The 21483-nt window shown below is 43.0% G+C and overlaps 1 protein-coding gene across 2 annotated transcripts in view; it reads right to left on the bottom strand.

Moving 5' to 3' along the window:
* Nucleotides 1-1539: 1539 nt before the first annotated feature.
* The window catches only part of HEATR6 (HEAT repeat containing 6), a 32115-nt gene continuing 12171 nt past the window's right edge, over nucleotides 1540-21483 (bottom strand). For both annotated transcript variants that reach the window (XM_082707435.1, XM_082707436.1), the window contains 13 exons: nucleotides 20643-20941; nucleotides 19727-19904; nucleotides 15413-15619; nucleotides 14885-14984; nucleotides 12543-12898; nucleotides 11576-11698; nucleotides 11122-11208; nucleotides 8634-8768; nucleotides 7764-7886; nucleotides 6941-7065; nucleotides 5838-5934; nucleotides 4573-4777; nucleotides 1540-2497 (listed from right to left, as the gene is read on the bottom strand). In XM_082707435.1, the coding sequence (XP_082563561.1) occupies nucleotides 1926-2497; nucleotides 4573-4777; nucleotides 5838-5934; nucleotides 6941-7065; nucleotides 7764-7886; nucleotides 8634-8768; nucleotides 11122-11208; nucleotides 11576-11698; nucleotides 12543-12898; nucleotides 14885-14984; nucleotides 15413-15619; nucleotides 19727-19904; nucleotides 20643-20941 (2607 nt within the window). In that variant the 3' untranslated portion in view covers nucleotides 1540-1925. The remainder of the gene's footprint in view (nucleotides 2498-4572; nucleotides 4778-5837; nucleotides 5935-6940; nucleotides 7066-7763; nucleotides 7887-8633; nucleotides 8769-11121; nucleotides 11209-11575; nucleotides 11699-12542; nucleotides 12899-14884; nucleotides 14985-15412; nucleotides 15620-19726; nucleotides 19905-20642; nucleotides 20942-21483) is intronic.

Raw genomic sequence — 21483 nt, 5'->3', positions numbered from 1 at the left:
GCCCATCCAGACCAGGATCTGCACCCTGGATGTCCTGAGCTTCTAGCAGCGGACCCCTGGTCTTTCCCTGCCTATGGACACACTAACATCTGGAGACTGGGAAACCTTTATGGAAGTGAAAGTTTTTTTTTTTTAATGAGATTTTATTCAAGATAAACAAAGAACATATCATCAAATCAAATCATTCAAAATCCTTTTACAGATATTTTATCAAGAAACTCACCAGTGAGAACCCTCCAAACAGTGGCTAACTATGCCACATTTTTGCTTTTATGAAAGTGACAGGTAAATGAACTGGTACTAAGAATGTATCCCTTCAAGAGAAAGAGGGAGGTCCTGAGAGTCATCATCCGATCAGCACCAGAGCAGCAGAGGTTCAACTTGGGCCCCATGCCTCTGGAACAATTCGTGTCCAGAATCCTCCCCAAAGAAAAGCTAATTTAAAGAACATTCTAGATGTTTTTACTGTACCTGTAGTCTATTTCTTTGGAAATCAGTTGGTATTCTACCAAAGGAAAAGCAGGCCTTCAGGTACTGGACTCCTCTGTTCCCCACACTGCTTGGGTAGTACTTCCTGAGCAACCAGCAACACAGTAGAGGGAAAAGAGCAACTTAGGGGCAAAGGAGAAACACGGAGGACACATGCATGCCATGTGTTAAGTAACAATAGTTAAATAATGTATTGCCAAACCCCATTCTATGTATCTTAATTCTTATTTATCCCAGATCAAATATAAGTACAGAGACATTTTATTTTTTTATTTATTTATTTTTAAAAGATTTTATTTATTTATTTGACAGACAGAAATCACAAGTAGGCAGAGAGAGAGGGGGAAGCAGGCTCCCCGCTGAGCAGAGAGCCAGAGCAGGGCTTGATCCCAGGACCCTGGGATCATGACCTGAGCCGAAGGCAGAGGCTTTAACCCACTGAGCCACCCGGGCGCCCCAGTACAGAGACATTTTAATTGGTTCTTTTATGTATCTAAATTCCTACCTGAAATCAATTCTTAGAAACTGCTGGAGGCAAAGAGATGAATGCAAAATTTAAATGTAAATAATTCTTTGGTGAGAAGTGACTTTTGTAACTGCTTAGACATGATCGAAATATTATTTAAAAACCTTTCTTTCTAACCACCTAAATTAAATTAAATAGTTCTTTTTTAAGGCACAAATTCAAAGGTGGCAAAAGCACTATCAGGTGAGGATGGAGGACACCCCCCCCCCCCCCCAAGGACACCAGGGAATGGAGACAGAAGTAGGTGTTACCGCCATGGTGAGACAGAAACAGGCCTAGCAGGCAGCCTCTGCGTGCCGGGGGTCAACATGTCCGGGAGTGGGTTATGGGGAGATGTGGAGAGGCTTCCAGGCTTGGTACTGGGGTGCTCAGTGCAGTAGCTATTTACCAACCTGGAAGGAACTTTCCAGTATTTTCGCAACGGAAGCAGCTCCACCAGTGCAAACTGGCTGAACACAAGCTCTGTGGGAAGCTTTCTAGAAGTGCAACTTGATCTGAAAACAGAGGAGACTGTGGGCACGCTATTTTTCATTAGTTTATTATAAAAGCAAAACAATTCCCGGAGACACAAGACACAACATCCTAATCTCTAAATTCCTTTGTGTTTTGTTTCTACCTTGTGAGGCTAAACGCCCTTCATGACCACCCAATCTGCTCCATCCGCACTCAACCCTATCTCCGGGCTCCTGCCACACAGGTCAGAGGCTCCAGCAGCCTGTACTGTGGCCAATGCCATGGAACCACTCTCTGAGGTGGCTGAGCCTTTCAAGGAAAAATTTCAGTAGATGCTAACCTATTCTAAATAAAGGTGAACAGGTTGTTTCTGCCCCTAAAACTAAATCCTGCATATCTAGTAGTCAAGCTTACGTCTTTCTATTACCACCTAACACTTAGAAGTGTGGCAGACTATTCACCGACTTGTTAATTCTGGGATCGCTACTTGGGATCCAGACGAGTCAAAATAAATGGCGAGGATATCTTCTAAAAAGCCCATGATGGCCCTCCTGGCAGTGTCACCGGTCAGTGCCTGGATACTGCTTACGTGCTCCAGGGCCCTTCTGACCAGCTGGCCTCTTTCATGCGAACTGTGGGGTGCTCCGGGGTCCTCTCCCTCTGCTCCTGATTTTAGAAACTGTAGGATAAATGACTGCACCATGTCCCCATTCATTTCAAGAGTTTCTCGGATGCAGGGCAGGTCTGAGGCACTGGCCAAGCTCAGGAGATGAATCAGTGCCTGGCAGATCTGGGTCCGTAGGCTGGCACAATACTTGAATTCCAGAAAGTCTGTGGTGTCTTCGCTCTTCTGTAAGGCAGTGACCAATGCGTTCCAGATCTGAGCGTACTGGTCAACAGAGCCATAGTGCTCTCTCTTGCTCGGAATGGAAAGGGCAGTGGCAGATCTGATGCGCACCTTGAAATTCTTGCATGATGTTACAACCGACGTCAGGGCATTGTAGGCCTGGGAGGTCCATGGGGCTGTTCCTAGAAAGAACCCACTGGCACTGAAACCAACAAAGGCTTAGACATCAACGGGGGAGAGGGTGGGGGTAGAGGAAGCACACACACTAGTGCTCAAGCTAATCACTATGTTTTCACTTAATTCTCACACTAAACCTAGAGGATTAGGGTAACCAGTGGGATTACTGGGATAACCACAGGGTAACCAGTGGGATAACTGTGGGATTCTGGGGAAGGTGCCGAGTACTGACTCCCAAACTTCCCATTTCCCTAAACAACCTGCTGCATGCTCAGGGCCTCTGCTACTTGCTACTTCAAATTGGGACTCTGGCAACCATGACAGAGGCTTCTTCTCTGGAAAGAGACTGTCCTGAGGGCTTGGTGGGTGGAGTACAGACTGAATTATAGCCCCATTTGTTCTCTCAGTCAGGTGCTTCTGAGCAGAGCACACACTGCACAACTGTATGCACATCCTTGTTCATGCTGACAAAAGAGTATTTTATCACCCAGATTAGCATCCAGGCACGGCTGTGGACATAGCCAAGTCATGCATTTTATTGCATAGAGAAAGAAAATACTATCTAGGCAGTGACTGGGGAACAGAATACTCAGATTAACCAAAGGTACAACTGTCTTAATTTTGAGAAGATATTGCCCCGATTTCTGTCTTCTCTCCCTTCCTGATGGTCTCGGGAAGTTAGCCTGCTTTCTTCCTCCTCAGAGCTACCACTCTCCACTCCCCCACTCCATTGTGAGGGTATTGTTTTTCCTTGAGAGGGGCAGAAGAATAGATTTCAACTTCCCTAACTCTCCTAGCCCCTCCCAACTTATTCGTTGCTTTTGAAGACAGGCAAGCAGACATCTACCTTAACGAGCTCCAACTCTGCAGGTCACTTGAGCCTATTTCCTCCATGGAAAAGCTGAGAAGCTACTTCTCCACTAGCTCCATTTTATTTTCTTAAGTAAGTTTATTTGTTTATTTATTTAAGTAATCTTAAGTTTATAAGTTTAATTTAAGTTTATAAGTTTATTTATTTAAGTAATCTCTATACCCAACGTGGAGCTCGAACTCACAATCCTGAGCTCAAGAGTCACATGTTCTTCTGACTGTGCCAGCCAGGCACTCTCTGGGTGGGAGTTCTTGATAATAAAGGGGAAGCAGAGCCAGATTTCCCTAACCTGATGCATACTCTGCTGGTCCAGAATGGATTTACCTCCTCAGTAACACGTCTTATTTCAAACCTCGTCACAAAGACAAGTGTATAAGGCAAATGCTGATAAGGAAAGTGGATGGGATTTGGAAGCTACAAGCCACACGCCTAAGCAGCTGTTAGCCACCAATTCTCTAGTTCGGTACATGGCAGGTCACTACTTAGATGCCCTCCTTCTATGCTGCAGCCAAGGGCTCACATGGGATTTCTGATTTCTACTCTTTCTTCCATGCCACTTTTTTTCCTTCTTTTTTACCCCTGTTGTTAAAACAACATATGCTCTTGTAGAAAATTTAGAAAGTGAAAGCAGAAAAAAAATTCTACTTATCATCTCCTCCAGAGGCAACCACTGTCACTAATTAGACTAATTTCTACCCAGTCCTTTTTCTACCCATTTATTGAGATCATGCTATTGAAACAATTTTATAACCTGTTTTAATTTGCTTAACATCATACTTTCCCAGATTATCAAAAACATTTTGTAAACATAATTCTAAAAGATCCCTTTGAGGGGCGCCTAGGTGGCTCAGTCAGTTAAGTGTCTGCTTTTGGCTCAGGTCATGATCATGGGGTCCTGGGATTGAGCCCTGAGTTGGACTCCCTGCTCAGTGGGTAAGCAGGGAGTCTGCATCTCGCTCCCCATCTCCCCTTCCTCTTTGCTTGTGCTCTATCTCAAATAAATAAAATCTTAAAAAAAAAAAAAGAAACCTTTGAATATATATACTATGATTTATCCTAACCATTCCCCTAAACTTGGGTGTTCAGAACATTTCCATTTTTTCCTAATACTGTGATAAGTACCAGTGTAAGGAACATCATAAATAACAAATAGGCTGGTATGTGTTGTCCTAGGGCCCTCCACCAGAGAGAAGAGGGAGACTTTCTTACCTAACGGAAGAGCAGGATTTTTAAATACATTCCCCATTGCATAACAGGCATTCCACCGGACTTTCATGGCAGCCTCAATTAGAACAGTAGAAATTAGGGCCTGGATGGACTCCTCAATGATTTCAGCAAACCTGGGCTTTTCTATATGAGACGGCTGCAAAAAATGAAGCAAATTTCCAAGGGCCCGGACTGCATTGCTTTTTACCTAGAAAAAATGTAAAAAAAAAAAAAAAGAAAAAAGAAAAAAGAAAAAAAGAAAAAGCATTAGAAATCTGCTTTGCCAAAGAAATGTTACAGAAAGTTTATTTTCAGCTTTAAAAAACCCAGGAAGTCTTAATGCCAATGAGACAAGCAGACCATAAAGGTATAGCTTCTTGGAACGTTGTAAAGACCTAGTGTGGTGAACAGCCTGTGCCCCCGGGAAGGTGAGGTCCTCTACAGCTCCTCACCGGTATCTTTAGATTAGACTTCAGAGAGGTGTGTCTTCCTCGTTTTGCAGAGATGGCGTGGAAGACCCAGGGGCAACATAGCAGAGATGGCTTGGAGCAAGGGGAGAAGAGGTGAGGTTTCAGAGTTCCAATCCCGTACTTTTGTATTTAAGAGTCTCAACTTTTGTAGCCTACTAGCATCATCTGGGGAGCTTTCTTTTTCAGAAACCAATTCCCAGGCCCGAAGTCCAGAAATTCTGAACAAATTAGTTCAAGGCAGGGCTCCCTAGGTTTTCAGAATCACCGTGCTCAATTAAGCACTTGGTGTGGGTCAAGTGCTATGCTAGGTGCTTCAACACAAGCATCTCCGAGGCCGCTGAGGTAGAGGTCCTGACTTCCATGTTCAAGATGAGGAAACTGACCTTCAGAGAAGTTCAGCAATACACCAAACATCACCCAGTTACCAAAGGGCAAGCCAGGGTTTGAACCATGTCTGCCTGACCCTAAATCCATTTCTATGCTTTCAACGTACTAGTCTAACAGGAGCTATTCAAAGCCAAGAGCTGCTCATCCTTCTTCTGACTTACCACTTCTACTTAAAAGATTTTTTTGGAAAAACAAAACAAAACAAAGGCAGATTAATATTAAAGCGAACGAAAACAGATTACAAGTGGTATTACAAACAGCACTCATGTTTTTCAGGACACAGGAAGACAGGAGAGAAACACATCATACCCTGAGTACTCTCTCGATCACCTCTGAACAGGAATAGATTCGGTGGAACAAAATCATAATACACTAGTATCTACCTGAGAAATACCAGTGCTGTGACTCTACCTTGTCTTTATCCCTGGATGCTTCTATCGCTGATCGCAACATCTTCAGGAGCAGGAGACCAGAGAACTCTTCCTGGAAACTGGGGTCTGGTGTCTCCCTATTCCATCCAAAACAGGCAAAACATGTTGAAAGGCAAAACCCAGTTGAATATACACATATACACATACTCTCACTTAGTACAACTATAAAAAAAATTTGGGAAAACAGCTCAACAAATCTGTTCAGATTAAATCAAGAACTTAGAGTTTATACCCTTTGCCTCAGTGGGTCTACATCTAGGTATGCGACCAAAAGGTGTATCTCAGAATAAAGATTTCATGCACAAAAATGTTCACTGCATATCAAGGCCTAAAATAATGCAGATGTTCAGTAACAGGGGATTAAATAACCACTGCCCACTGATGATGGTGTAATAGTAATTCACATTTATAAAGCTGGAAGAATGCTCACACACGTTCTGAGAGAGAGCTCAGCAATGAAGAGCAGGACGTGTGAGGAGCAAACGCTGCTTCCAGGGAGGGGAGCAAGGTAGGAACGAGGCTTTATACTGAATACCTCTTTAGTATCATTTGAATTTTTTTTAACCTGTGAATATAATACTTTAAAAAATTACAAATTTGACATTTAAAAAGTAGTGCAGCGAATACTATGGTTCTGTACTTCTACTTCTGTATCTTCTATAATGTGGATATATAACTTGTATCAGAGACAGTATTAAATATATACACACACACAGAGAGAACAACTTGCTAATCTTTTTTGGGGTGCGGAGAAAAGGAGAGAGAGAATCCTAAGCAGAGAAAGAATCCTAAGCAGGCTCCACACCCACACGGAGTCCAATGTGGAGCTCCATTCCAACATGCTGAGCTCAAGACCTGAGCAGAAATCAAGAGTCAGATGCTTAACTGACTGAGCCACCCAGGTGCTCCACAACTTTCTAATCTTAATACTTGAAGGAATATAAAAACAAAACAGGAAGACTGACTACACAATATGGGAGAATTACTGTTAGTTTTTGTTTTTTTTAATAGTAGTAATCAAAGATATCCTCCTGGGTCCTCAGCCTCAGAAGTCATGCACGGGAAATGAGCTGAGTCACCTACATGTTGACAATCAGAGTGTCTGTCAGGTTGCCCAGGGACCAGGCTGCTTTGGCCCGGACGTTCAGAGATTTGTCTTGAAGTGACATCAATATTGCATTTGCTGTATCTGCAACAAAAATGACATCCTAGAAGATAAAATGAAACATGGTAGTTACTTTATGAGCTCACACGGCTGCCTTGCAATTCTGAAATTTATTTTCAGAGAAAGATTTATTTATTTACCACAAACTTCCACTTGAAAAATCAACATGTATTTACTCAATTTGCTGCTCTACTGTACTATAATTTGGACCCTCACTCAAACCCCAGGGGAGGGTCTTCCATGATTTTGGTATGCGCCATGCACACCCAAGGAGCCTGCGGATTTTGCCTTGTCGAACATTTTACAACCTGGTCCATGACAGTTATCAATGAATTCTGTGCTTAGACTGATTTCCACCTTGGGAAATGATGTTGACAATGAAATGCATTTCTGGAAACATGGCTTATTCATTACACACTTCTCAGGGTGATAAATGTCCTAGGTAAGACTGAAAGAGAAATTTATTTCCTTCTTAGTAACAATTTTATCAGCTTTCTAAGTTATTACTATCGCACGGTAATGTTCCATTTCTTTTTTTTTTCTTCAATTATTCATTAATTTAAACATTACCTGGGCACTCAGGGTCCTGAGCAGTATAGGCATTACTATATTTTAGCAACAATTAAGGAAACCAGATTAAAAGCAATGTTATGTCTTTTACCGTTCAGCTCTCTATCTACCCAAACCACGAGCACACTGGCCCATCACAGGCACTGAAGGGCAGTGCAGACTCACACTGACCTGTCTGAGACAGGGGAAAAGCACATAGACTCCAAGGGCCCGTGAGGTCGCCGCTTTCACTAATCGGTTCTTGCTGTCATTCAGCCCGAGCAGCATGGTGAGGCACAGGATCTGCCTGTCGCTCTGCAGTGGGAAAGGTTGGCAAAGGGAAAGTGAGCTTGAAAGAACTAGAAGCCATTGTCCTTGACAGGTGACTGTGACGCGTCTGTGTCTGAGTTCATATTTGGGAGCAGAACACAACTGAGATCTGGAAGCTACCTTGGCAGAGAGCAGAGGTTCACTTCGGACCCATCAGGGGAGTGTCTGCACACAGAGCATCTGTGACCTTTAACCTTTACCACTGTGTGAACTCGGTCACTGTATTCTGCTCCTTCATGAAAGCTAAGAGCAGACACAAATGTCACTGGGGACTAAAGAAGGGGAGCCTCCTAGACACCCCATGTGGTGGGCACCAGCCAAGTACAGTCACATACTTCACGTTACTCCTCACGTAGTGCCCATTTTATAGATGATAAAACTCAGTTTTAAAGAGGTTAAGATCATCAGAGAGGTGGAGAGAGAAAGAGCTGGGACTTACACCCAGGTCTTCCTAACTTCCGGCTTCGAACGCTTTCTGAAACGTCTCTGACTTCTGAGCCTCTCCCCCCACTTCCACCACCCACCCTCTAAAGTGCACGGAGGAAAGGCTCTCCCGAGACGTTAAGATTTTAAATTTTAACCCCGCCCGCTCTCCATACTCAAGTAGACTGAGCCCCCTTTTCTCCGAGAGCATGATGAATACTGGCTCAAAAAGAACAAGAATCTGAATCAAACTAAAGCTCTGATGCTCGAGGGGGCTGCTTGGGGCTGAGGAAACACTCCTCTGGTTACCGGCAGGCTGCTGAAGGCTTCGGGCAGGATGGAAGACAGGGCATCACAGGCGCTCGCCTGCAGAGTCGGGTGCTCAGAATTCTGCAGGGCTCTGGGCAGAGGGCCATTCAGCATCATAGTCCAGAACATCACCACCTGGAACAGGGGCACAGTCAAAACCGTGGCCCAAGAGCCAACAGTGGAACCAGCTCAACGTGAACACTACCACAGGGGGCCAGAGTAACGAAACATCCTTCTATAAAGCAGAGGCTTTCTCTAAGTCTTCTGCTAGTCCTTCCACAGCAATGGAAGGGGCTTCAGAAAATGACAACTGCATCCTTCCACCTTACTGACCAGGGACCGGTCTGCTACAGTAAGACAACCAGAGAAGACAATTGTGGGGAGGAGGGGGAAGATGATGGTAGTAAAAGCAGCAGCTGCCGGCACCTCGAGCCTTCCAGAGTGCGTCTCACGTGCCAGACGCTGCTCTCAGTGCCTCACACAGATCTACACACTGCAGTCCTCAGCACAACTAAACGAAGTATGTGTCATTATCTCCACTTTCACACAAGGAAACTGAGGCACAAAGACATGTAACTTGCTAGTGGGCGTCAGAGCCCAGGGCCCAGAGGCCTGTGCGGGAGTCCAAACAGCGTGGGATCCAGAGGCAGATCCTTCAGCGGCCGCTTCCCATTTCTGCAACTTCGGTCAAGTCACCAAACCCGCCTAAGTGTCGGCTCCTCTTCAGAAGAACAGGGCAAAGTTGTCTACTTGGCAGAGTCGGGGTGAGAGTAAGACGTAATGCTGGGTGTGAAGTCCTTCACACATGCCCAGTGCATAACGGAGACTTAAACTGAACAGGGGGCTGCTGTGAGCACAAGGAAGAACAAGCTCACTTTGAAGCTCTCCAGGTAGGCACCCGCAGAGTACCTTGAACAGCTTCCTTCCCCTGCTTTCTAAAAACCCAGGGATTTCATGTCATTTGCCAGTCTGTTCGTGGCTTGGTACCTCTTTCTGCCCCATGGATTTAGTCCTAAGATCTACCATGTATCCCACAGCCCAGTTCTGTCCTCCCCTAAATCCCTACTCCTAGAAACCCAATCTGGGTCTCTCCTACCCCAAATGAAAGACTGCGGACAGAGGTATGCTTGCCAGCCTCCAAGATGGCCCGCAGTGATTCTCGCCTCCTATGTTAAGGAGGTGGCCCTCCGTTCCCACACTGGCTGGGGCTGACCTGTGTATCCAATAACAGCCTGTGGAAATGACAGTTTGAGATTTCCAAAGTGAGGTCTTAAAAACGCCACAGCTTCTGTCTTGTTCTCTCTTGATTCTCTTGCTGTGGGGGAAGCCAGCCACTGCATCTAGGGGACACTCATGCAGCCCTCTGGAGAGGTCTTCGTGGGGAGGAGGGAAGAGGCCCACTGCCAAAAGTCAGTGCTAGGTATGTGAGTGAGCCATGATGGAAGAAGATCCTCGAACCCCTATCAAGTTCAGTTAATGGCAGCCCCTGCTGGCTTCCTGACCGCAACCTCAGAGAGACCTGAGCTAAGCCACTCCCAATTCTTGTGCCAAAGAAACTATGTGAGAGAATGTATATTGTTTTAAGCTGCTAAGTGTTTTAGATAATTTACTACCAGCAACTGACTAGTAATATAGCAAGGGTATCCTTTCCATACAGATGAAATAACACCCAAGTGTGAACAGATGAGTCTTGCCTAAAAGTCACTGACAAGCAGGGGGAGAAGACTGGGTGCAAACTCAGGTCTGTCTGAGCAAATCAACTCATCTCCCCGTGAATGGTGACATTTCAGCTTTAGTGGCAGTCTCGGGAAAGAACTAGGAATAGGTATTAATTTCTTGCAAGGATGATGGAAATTGCAAAGGGAAAAGAAGAGGCAGGTTGAGGAGGACAGGAGAAAAACCCATCACTTGTGGTAGGGTCATATGTTCCTCACTGGCACAGTATGGGGACAGCAGAAACAACTAAGATCTCAGATCTTTAATGGGAACCACAGGGGCACGGTGGTGAGGGCGTTAAGGGAACGGACATCTGTTGAGCACCTACTATGCGCCAGCACCTTTACCTTTCAATCTTCCAATAGTCCCAGGAGTTAAAGATTATTATTCCTCCTTATGAGGAAACTATGCTTGTACATCCATTAATGATGCTCCCTCAATTTGATCTCCTGTCTTCTGATTCCAAATGCTTGGCTCTTCCCATCATTCCAGTCTGCCTCTTGGGCAGGATGAATAACCAAACTAGGTTTTATGTGGAAGAAATGCTATTTCAGTTGCTGGCTGTATGTTATATATAATGTGACCACACAATGAACTGCAAAGAAACCAAAGCGCACATAAATCCTATTCGTGGTAGTATCATGTCATAACAGATTATAAACTAGTTTTTGACACTGGAAGGAGCCTTATCATTTACTTTACTTTATTACTGAGTCTCAAAACTGACTGAAGTACTAAGAAAAGAGAAAGCCGTGAACTGAGACGTACTCACCAAGGTGACTGGCACTCTCTGATCAGATGGTACGGTAGAGTCTGGTTTATACTGTTGAATTAAGCCTGTACCCAGTTCTTCCAAAAGCTGCCGAGGTAAAAGAAATAGATTATCAAAGCACAGTATGAGAATTATGGAGGTAGAAAACCTCACTTGTTTGGAGATGACCTCAAATCAAGGGGAAAAATAATTTCCAACTGAATTTTCTCTCCTTTCTCAGCAACTGCTATGCAAGAAGTATGCTTTCAGGAACAAAAGCACCAGAAATACATGGTTGATTTATTAACAAATGAATTCTTCGGGTTTTTACATTAGAGCTGCAAATAAAAGAATGTATGATTTTCCCTACCTGAAACCTCCCTCCAAAAGAAACCTCAGAATGGACCGACATATAGCAGAGGGAAGAACATAAAGGAAGAGAAGAAGAAAGCAGGTGGCTTTTCATGAAAGTTACCTTTGCTCCATGAAGCTGAATGGACGGATCTGCTTCCCCCATGCATTTGCAAATCACCTCTCCAAGTTCCATCAAGTACACTTGAGCCATTGAAAAGTAACCTCTGGCCAGATGAGCCAACACCTGCACAGAGAAGGGACGAATAACCCCCAAGACCTGAATGCAGTGCGGAGCTACAATATTCAGAGGCGTGCTCTAACATTACAGAAGTCGCTCACACTTAACACGGGGCAGGATTCTAATGCTGAAGGAAATGAACAACTGCGATCTGTATTTTATGACTGAAGTCAATTAACTGTGACATATAATCTCAGGGTGCTTTATAATTTATGAAATGTGTTTCACTAAGATTGGTGATATTATTTACGCCTGGGAACAATTTGCTGAGGCTGGGACTCGTGGAATACTTCAGCTGAAGGAGGGAGCTAAGGCTGAAAAGGCTGGAAGTTTCCATGTTCAATATCAAACCAGACGACTAGCAGCAGGGCGCAGAAACAAACCCATGTCTAAGATCACAGCTGAGCACAGAAGAAGGAAGTATGTTAACCTAGCTTGTTTTCTTCCTTTGAAGGAGCAATTATTTTGTTGTCTCTAAGCAGATGGAAGATGAAAGAGAAGTTACGGAGAACTGCACATTTACTTAAAGTTGCAGAAATCAGAGACGAACTGTACAATTTCTTTCAGAATTACCATATAATCTAGCGTTCCCACCTGTCACATAATGGAGGTAACTAAAAATGGCTTGCAACAAAAAGGCAGGCATCTGACATTTAAACCAAGTCTTCTCCCAGCCTTGGCCAAAAACAAAACAACAGAGCTCTCACACCTAATATGCAACTCCCAGTAACACCACTGGCCCGTGGCTCGGTTTTCCATTACTTTCATGGACTCACTCCCCACAACCCAACACCCTTTGAAAGCAGAATGATTTCTTCCATTTCAGAAACAAGGAGCCAGAACCTTCTACCTGTAAGGCCTCCAGCCGCATGGGGGATGGTTCGTAAGTGCTTCCTCCAGCAGAGCCAGCATCGCTACCCGAACAGGAATCCTCCTTGGGCAGCACAACAGTGGAAATGCAGAGTCGGATGAGCCAGCAGGGCTCTGAAGATCCCTTTGGGGAGCTAACTGATGCTTCCTCCAGAAAGGGTCCTGAGGGGGCTTTTTTGCACCAATCAGGAGTGCTGAGGTGGGGAGTCACTGAATTGCTACTGCTGAGTCCGGAAGAACAGGGCTGTTGTAAGAGCAACTGGACTTCAGGTAAAGGTGCGTGAGTGGACACGATGGCTCCCAAGAGAGTAAAGCTTGACACTCGAACATTAACATCTGTCAAAGTTAGTGGGAATTACTATCACTGTGGGATCACAATTACCGCCGCAGGCAATGAAGAATTAGGGCATCCTTGGTTAACCTTCATCTAATTAAACCTCTAGCCCTAACTTCCAGTTTAGAGAACTACACGGGACAGAAACAGTAGTTCAACAACCCTGTAAAGAAACTATCTGGCAATAGGGTGGTTGGGTGATGGGGAGGGTATGTGCTATGGTGAGTGCTGTGAACTGTGTAAGCCTGATGATTAACAGACCTGTACCCCTGGGGTAAATAATACATTATATGTTAATAATATAAATATAAATATATATATATATATATATATATAAAGAATTCAGAAAAAAAAAAAAAAAAAGAAACTATCTGGCAAACTGAGCATGTGAAACGTGCTGGGAGACGAGACAACTGTCTGGGACGCATCCATAAATCAGTGTGGCGAAAGGAAAGGCTGATGGACTGCTCTAGATTAGAAGCCACTACAGTGACAGGATAACAACATGCAGTGCACGAACCCAGAATGAACCCAAGTTCTCACAAAAAACGAGGACAGATTCTTTGAGACATGGGGAAATTTGAATGTGGAGTAGATTTAAGATGATACTATGAAATCAATGTAATTTTCTTAGGTGTGAGAATAGTGGTGTGTTATTTAGGAGACTGTCTTTATTCTTAAAAGATGCATGCTGAGGTATTGAGGATGAAATATCATGTCTGTAATTGACTTTTTAAAAATTGTTTTTTAAAAATTTTTATTTATTTGAGACAGTGAGAACATGAGCAGGAGGAGGGGCAGAGGGAGAGGGAGAAGCAGGATCCCCACTGAGTGGGGAGCCCGAAGTGGGCTTTGGTCCCAGGACCCTAAGATCATGACCTAAACCACCAGTAGGCACTTAGCCAACTGAGTCACCTAGGCACCCCTGTAACTGACCTTCAAATGGTTCAGAAATATACATATTTATACGCACACATGTATATTCACATACACAGATACACATGTGCGGAAACAAAGCCAACATGACAAACATTACCAATGATTAAGTCTAGGGAGAGGTACGCAGATGTCCATTGCACTATTCTTTCAAATTCCTGTGGGTTTGACCATTTTAATAGTAAAAATGCTGGAGGACAAAGCCAGACGCTTGTCCCCTCAGTCTGCAGATGAAGAAGAACTGGAGCAGGGGAATGGGCAGGGCACTGAGCCCAAACATTCGGGATGTTTCAGTCTTACTTCTGCCACTAATGTGATGAGAGACTCCAAGGCAGGATTTACCTTTCTGGGTCCCGTTTTACACACTGGCAAAAGAAGTGAATTGGACTTAGTTTGCACATCATAATCTCTTTAAGCCTCATAAAAATCTCATGAGGTAAGTCTACTTCTTCCTGTTCAGGGGAAAGGAGGCTCTGACAGGGCTGCGATTCTGAGATGGCAGCAGTGGGAAGGGGCTGCAGACCCTCAGCCTGACTCCAGGTCCATCAGCCCTCCCATGACGTCACAGAAACATCTGCCACCTCCTTCAAGTACTAGAAGTCAACACTGAACAACTTAACGTACCAGAATACGGTCTGATCCTAAAGCTTGCAAGCAAAAGAAAAACTACTGTTCTCCAAACAAGTGTTCTAGCACATGTGTATTATGTGTGGGAATAAGTCAGGAAACAGCAAGAAATAGGACTGTAGCCAGTGGGGATTTGAGGCTCTGGAATTCTATCCAAACCTCAGAGGAGATAATGTTAAGGAAGTTAGGTTTTATATTCCAGTTTTTCTTTCCAAAAAGAGGATGATGTCTATGTGACTCTCCATCCATCCTTACTACTGGGGCTTTAGGGTCCAAAGTGGGGTTCTAGCAATGGCTGGTTTCCCCGAAAACTTGAGAATAAGTAGAGATATCCTAGAGCTACAAATATGCTTTAAAAACTTTTAAAAATAATAATCTAGATTTGATTGATATAAAAAAACAATTGACTTTAAACTACCACCAACCTTTGTGGCGAATATAAGGCTTTATCTGGTTCCAGACTTTGGTCAACAGGCTGAGTTTTAGACGGTTATATGGTGAATTTGATACTAAATTTGCAAGGCACTGCAAAATACAAGGATAGCCCATCAATCGGTCTGATTAAGCCACAGCACAGACACAAACTTTACAGCATTTAATTAAAAAAAGAAAAGTCTTCATAGTCATTTGAAAATCAGTCTTTTTCTTTTTTGTTCTTTTTTTAGGGGAATAGCATTTGTATTCTCATTGGTACAACTTAATACTAAAAATAGGAATATTTTTAGTAAATCATTTACTTGGACATACAGAAATTGTAGGTCAGATCAAATAAGTAGGCACAACAGTATAGCTTTAAATAAAATCATCAGTTAGACTTCCAAATAGGGTATCACTAAATAAAATTAGTACTTCATTATATTCTTAAGTCAAATTACTTTTGGACAATGTAAAACATACAGAATTGAAACAAGACAAAACCCCTCCAGAACCTATGGATAACTTGGCACGCTTACCTTAATTATTTGAGTAAGGGTCTGTGAGGACGACTCGGCCACCAGCGCTAACAAAAGACATCTGTGCAATTCTCTAATGCTGGATGCAATCATCACAGAAAAGGGAGTGAAAGCCCTTCGGTGGTCACTGGTATCTTCAGCAACAGACAGAAACTGCTTTGAGCCTTCCAAGATGGCAGATAAAACTTGCAGAGCACAGGCACGTGTCTGAAATTTCAGGATGATTCCCATCAGTTAGTTAATAATCAGGAGTCAAATCCCCTTCTTGGGGCACCTGGGTGGCTCAGTGGGTTAAAGCCTCTGCCTTCAGCTCAGGTCATAATCCAGGGTCCTGGGATCAAGCCCCACATCAGGCTCTCTGCTCAGTGAGGAGTCTGCTTCCTCCTCTCTCTCTGCCTGCCTCTCTGCCTACTTGTGATCTCTGTCTGTCAAATAAATAAATAAAATCTTAAAAAAAAAAATCCCCTTCTTCCTAGTTTTTTTTTTTTTTTTAAAGATTTTTTATTTATTTACTTGACAGACCTAGATCACAAGTAGGCAGAGAGGCAGGCAGAGATAGAGGAGGAAGCAGGCTCCCCACAGAGCAGAGAGCCCGATGTGGGGCTCGATCCCAGGACCCTGGGATCATGACCTGAGCCAAAGGCAGAGGCTTTAACCCACTGAGCCACCCAGGCGCCCCTTTCCTAGTTTTGTTTTTAATTTTGGAATTATTATGGATCATTTTAACTAGGAAAATAAAGGCATTGGGATTATCTATCAGGTCCTAAAAGTAGCCATGAACTAGGCCCCTTGCACCTCCACTTTAAAAAGAGCCTTACATCACACTGCTGTTAGGTTTTCTTATAGTAAGGAACGAGTCTAAGCTACAGAACCATACAAAAACCTGAAATCATGAACATGAGAATAACTTAAAAATTAGAGGCCTGGTTTATTCGAGCACAAGACCAAGGGAAAAGAGAGTGAAATAGCTCATAGGGCAGAAATAAAATACACGAGTCTAGAGTCCGTTTTACATCAAACATGCTGCTTTATATGCTCTCCTGAAGCATCCATGAGTGCTCTAAGTTAATTAAACAGGATAATAGAGACTCTGCATTCAACTTGGCAGGCATCATTTGTGATCCAATTTTTCAGAAACACTCTTAATGTACAGAAATGAACACTGCCTGTAGTGAGCCTTTGATAATCAAAGAAAGGAAAACCATTAACCGTAGCCTGACAGATGGAAATGGAAGTATGTGCCTTTTTGCCAATAGCCAGCTGCACTTGTCGGAAGATTCAGGGCAGCAAGCTTGTGTTTCTAATGCTAAATATGACTTTCACTTGGTACTCAGGATTTTGTGGTACTGAAACTAGGGAAAGGAAAAAGAAAAGAAATAAAAAAGAGAGCCAATTTAACCAAAATGGAATATAGGTGATAAATGTAGGACTAATAATGTAATACTGTACCCTCTTTGGCCAGTCCCCCAAAATACCAAACACTGTCAGATAATTTTAAAATGGAGACTCATCATTATAAGTCGAATCTAGGGGCACCTGGGTGGTTCAGCTGGTTAAGCATCTGCTTTGGCTCAGGTCATGATCCCAGGGCCCTGGGATTGAGCTCCATATTGGGCTCGCTGCTCAGCAGGGAGCCTGCTTCTCCTGCTGCCCCCACACCCACTTGTGCTTGCTCTCTCACTCTCTCTCTCCCTCTCAAATAAATAAAATCTTAAAAAAAATAATACTTCTAATCTAAGTATTTGCTCATCACGCAGTGTATCTGAGTTTGGTGTAAAAAAGGTTTTCTTGAAAATCTGCAACTGTATCATCTCTGCGTAACAACGAGTAAATCATTTTTGCATGCCTCTTGTAGCGTGGACTCAAACAAAAAACTGAAAATTTATTGCTTTGAAAATAAATGTGTAGTAGAGCAAAATGAGTCTTTGGAATTAAGCACAATCACTGAATTTAGGAAGATGACAATATATTAGGAAACTGTGTGTGTGAGAGATTGCTCATGAGAAAGAACTCACGCACAAGTCACAAGTCTGCTCATCCAAGAAAGAACTAGATCAGGCGCTGGAAAACTTTTTCTGTGAAGGACAGTAGCACACACTTTACAGTTTAGACTTTGTAGGCCCAAGAGTCTCTGTTGCAACCACCCAGCCACAGCAGCACAGACACTAAAGATTAAATAGGAATGTGTTCCAATGAAGTTTTACTTATAGATAATGAAATCTGAATTTCATTTAATATTTACAATCATGAAATATCATTTAAAATAAAAAATTTAAAAGCATAAAACTATTCTCAGTTCATGCATCATCTAAAAACATACTTTGCCAACCCCTGAGTAGATGGCTGGTCTGAACTAAAAAATGTAGATGTTATGCTAAACCTCCATTCCTTTAGATAGTAATTAAAAACCATGATTCCAACAGCTCACAAATAAACTATAATGAAAAGCCAAGTTGTGGAGAGTCATGAACTGATATTCAAAAGTTAAAAAATTTTAGCTCAATTAACTTTGGTACCCTATAAGGGAAAAAGTATCCATGACCATCAACAGATGAAAACAAAAGTAATGTCACTGAAACGTATCACTGAGATATAAACTCTGTATAAAAAATTGATACCATATCAAATTATACTTCTCATAGTTCTGATTTAATTTCCTTTAAACCCCATTTAACATATCTTTGTTGCTAAAAAATTCTACTTATGACACTGAGTTGTTCAAGTTCTGCTTCACTGACTCTTACATCAATATTTAATAAACTGTTGACCAGTTCTGATCAGAAATGACTGATCAGTTCTGACCAGTTCTCCATCAGAAATGACTGATGTGCAAGCAAACTGTAAGAGGTACAGCTCTCCAGAGAACTCCTTTTGTTGTTTTTAGTATCTGTTTACAATGATGGATGAAGACTTTTCAGTCAGATAAGCATCAGTGTGCTCCATTTCACCAGCGGGGGGTTTCACTTCCTTGGACACGCAGTCTTGTTCAAAGGTAATGAAACTGCCCTTTCCCTATCTTGCTACCTACAGATGCAGCAGAAATGTTTGCTACGGTAGCTCAATCAGTCCTTATGTTTTCTTTAAAAAAAAAAAAAAATTATTTAAATTCAATTAATTAACATACAGTAGATTGTTTCAGGGGTACAGGTCTGTGGTTCATCAGTCTTATATAATCCCCAGTGCTCATTACAACACATACCCATCTCCAATGTTTTACCCTGTTACTGCATCCCCCCAGGCCTCTTGCCTCCAGCAACCCTCAGTTTGTTTCCTGATTCTCTTGTGTTCTCTTAAGTTTGTTTAAGTTTAAGTGAAAGTTCTCTTAAGTTTGTTTCTCTTATGGTTTGTCTCCTTCTCTGGTTTCATCTTGTTTTATTTTTTCCTCTTCCCCTATGATCCTCTGCCTTGTTTCTTAAACCCCACATAGCCTTTTTTTATGTTTGTTTGGTCAAAATCTTTCTGGGAAGGTGATAAAGAAGTCACTGCTGGGAGTGGGTAGCAGGGAGGTTTCGATGCACGTGGCTATTCCCTTCTTTGGCTTTGTCCCAGGACTGATTATTCTGCACAATTGTTCAAGGTTACTTTTATTTGATTGCATTCCCAAAGTTGGCTGCCTTTAGGGTGGAGGCATTTGAACACAGTGTCAGGGTCTCTAGATCTGGAGATACCCAAGCCAAGGTCATCTGTATCTTGGTTGGCCTTATAAGGAAAACCTATGTCTGTAATAGTTAAAAACTGGCTTTATTCTCTTTCCTAGTTATGCTAACTATTACTTTAGAGTTTGATTTGTTTCTCCATTTCACAGTTCTCCAAAAGAGAAATAAATAAACATCATGGAATTTCAAAATCAGAATAATTCTCAATGTACCAAGAAGAAAGTATACCCCATAGTGTGTTCCTTAGATCAAGTCTGGATAATAATCTAACCCCACTATGGACCAAAATATTCCACTGAGTGTTTAAGCCTTTTTATTTTTCTTACTACAAATACCATGGCAATCAACATTTTCACCAAAGGGAAGGAAGCACGGCTGCTTCAGTGCAGTTCAGAAGGGACACTGAAGTTCTAACCCTCACTGTGCTCAGGCTTGAAGCAAGCCCTGGGCAGCAGGCAACCTCACTGTGCTCTCTCTCAACCTGTTAGTCACATGAGCCCACTTCCTATCCTCCTGCCTGTCCAGCGGTTCGCAAGTCGGAACTTAGGTTGCTATTAGGGAGAGCTGTATTCAGATGAGATCAGGTATGGCAGAGATAACAATAAAGATGTGTAAAGTTCTTCTTCCTGGTATCACGTGAAAATTTAAATGCTCTTACCTTCGGAGAAGGATCTTTTAACGTAAGAGTCATCAGGGACACGGACTGAGGGCTGCCAAGCTCAGGTGTATCGGGAACAAAGGCTGACCAGTAGCCATAAAGAACTTTTTTTTCTATAGATTTTATAGTAGAAAGAAAACAGGCTAATGCTCCTTGGCGAACTTTGGCTTGGTAAGACCTACCCAAGAGAAGGAAGACAAAGTCTTTTAGTAGTTTTTAAAAAATATAGACATGAAAGTCTGTTTATTTTAGCCAACTCAAATGATACATTCAACATTCCGAATAAACCCTAAGGTAAAGATGCCAATGTGATATTAAAACAAATATTTTTCCATCAAAACACATTAAAGCAATTTGTTTATATAACAAGTTAAAAAGTTGACAATATAAAACAACTAGACAGAAAATAAAAGGGCAACAGTTTGACATCAGGAAACTAGTGTTAGATATGCAACACTGCAGAGTGTCCCTTCATCCAGCAAACTCACCCAGAGTACATAAGTACGCGCCAGGCATTGGGCTGAGGCCGACAGACATGAAGCCCGTCCGTGCCCCCCACAAGCTCACGAGGGACAGAGACAGACAGTTAAGGAGATAACTGCAACACAGCATGATCAATCCTAAGGTGGGAATAAGCCCACGAAGTAGGGACCTAAGCCAGAATTCGGGGGGGGGGGCATCAGAAAAGGCTTCTCAGAGGACATGACTGCTGAGCTTGTACTCAAGAGGAGCAGTGGTTAACACGGCAAGGAGACAGAGGGAGAGGAAATCCCAGGCAGAGGAACCACATGTATAAAGGCCCACACAAATGATTCTTCAAGTTCAATCCTGTCTGTCAGTCAGCTTTTTAAGCAAAGTTATAAACTTACAAGCAATGGAGATTATAAGGCATAACAACATAACAAAATACTACTACCTCATTTTACTCTGCATGCCTCCCTCTGCGTCGGAATAGTCAGACTCACTACTGCTGACCCTTTTCCAGCTGGCAGAACGGATGGGCGGGGAGAACAGGTCTTTTCCTGCAGCGCCATCTCCCTCTACGGGCAAACTCTGGCCTCCCAGGGTCGAGGAAGAGGGAGTGTTCCCCTCACGCAGGTGCTCTCTGCCTGAGCCAGCAACAGGGGCTACCTCTCTTTCACCACTGGATTCTTCTTCTTCCTCTTCTTCTTGCTGGATTTTCTTCGATTTGACTTTTGATTTTTTCTTTTTATTCTGATTGTAGGAGCAAATGAACATGTATATATGATAGCTACTGGTACCTGTCTCATTTAATAATTACTAAATATGTCTCCAAAATGTAGTATGAGGAAAGAAGAAAAGAGAAGAGGAAAAAGTGGCACTTCCCCCTCTGGGTGTCTGGGGCTATGCTGCTATGCTAAGGGCTTACACACACCCCACTGGACCACGGGAAACAAGGCAGGAAGTGTGTGCAACAGAGCCACGCTTGGAGCCCAGCTTTATATTCTACCCCCGTGACTCTGAGCAAATCACTTTGCCTTCCATTAGTTTGACCTTCCTCATCTGTAACGCCACCTTTCCTGAACAACTGTGAACGCATTCAACCGCAAGAGAATGCGAGTACAGAAAAGGACTTGGGCGACAATTTTCTCCGTTCTCCCAGATAAGACATGTAGCTAGCGCCACTCCAGATGTAGAAAAGAAATGCTAGCCCACCACATACAATGCATGTTTTAGGGCACTGGGGCTTTGTAGGTATGAAGTAAAAGCCAGTTTTCTCCCTTTCTCCTACTTCT

The sequence above is a fragment of the Mustela nivalis genome (genome assembly GCF_964662115.1).
Source record: "Mustela nivalis genome assembly, chromosome: 17".
Taxonomy (NCBI): Eukaryota; Metazoa; Chordata; class Mammalia; order Carnivora; family Mustelidae; genus Mustela; species Mustela nivalis.
Note: the sequence above shows the minus strand (reverse complement) of the source record. Positions and strands in the feature narration are given on the sequence as shown.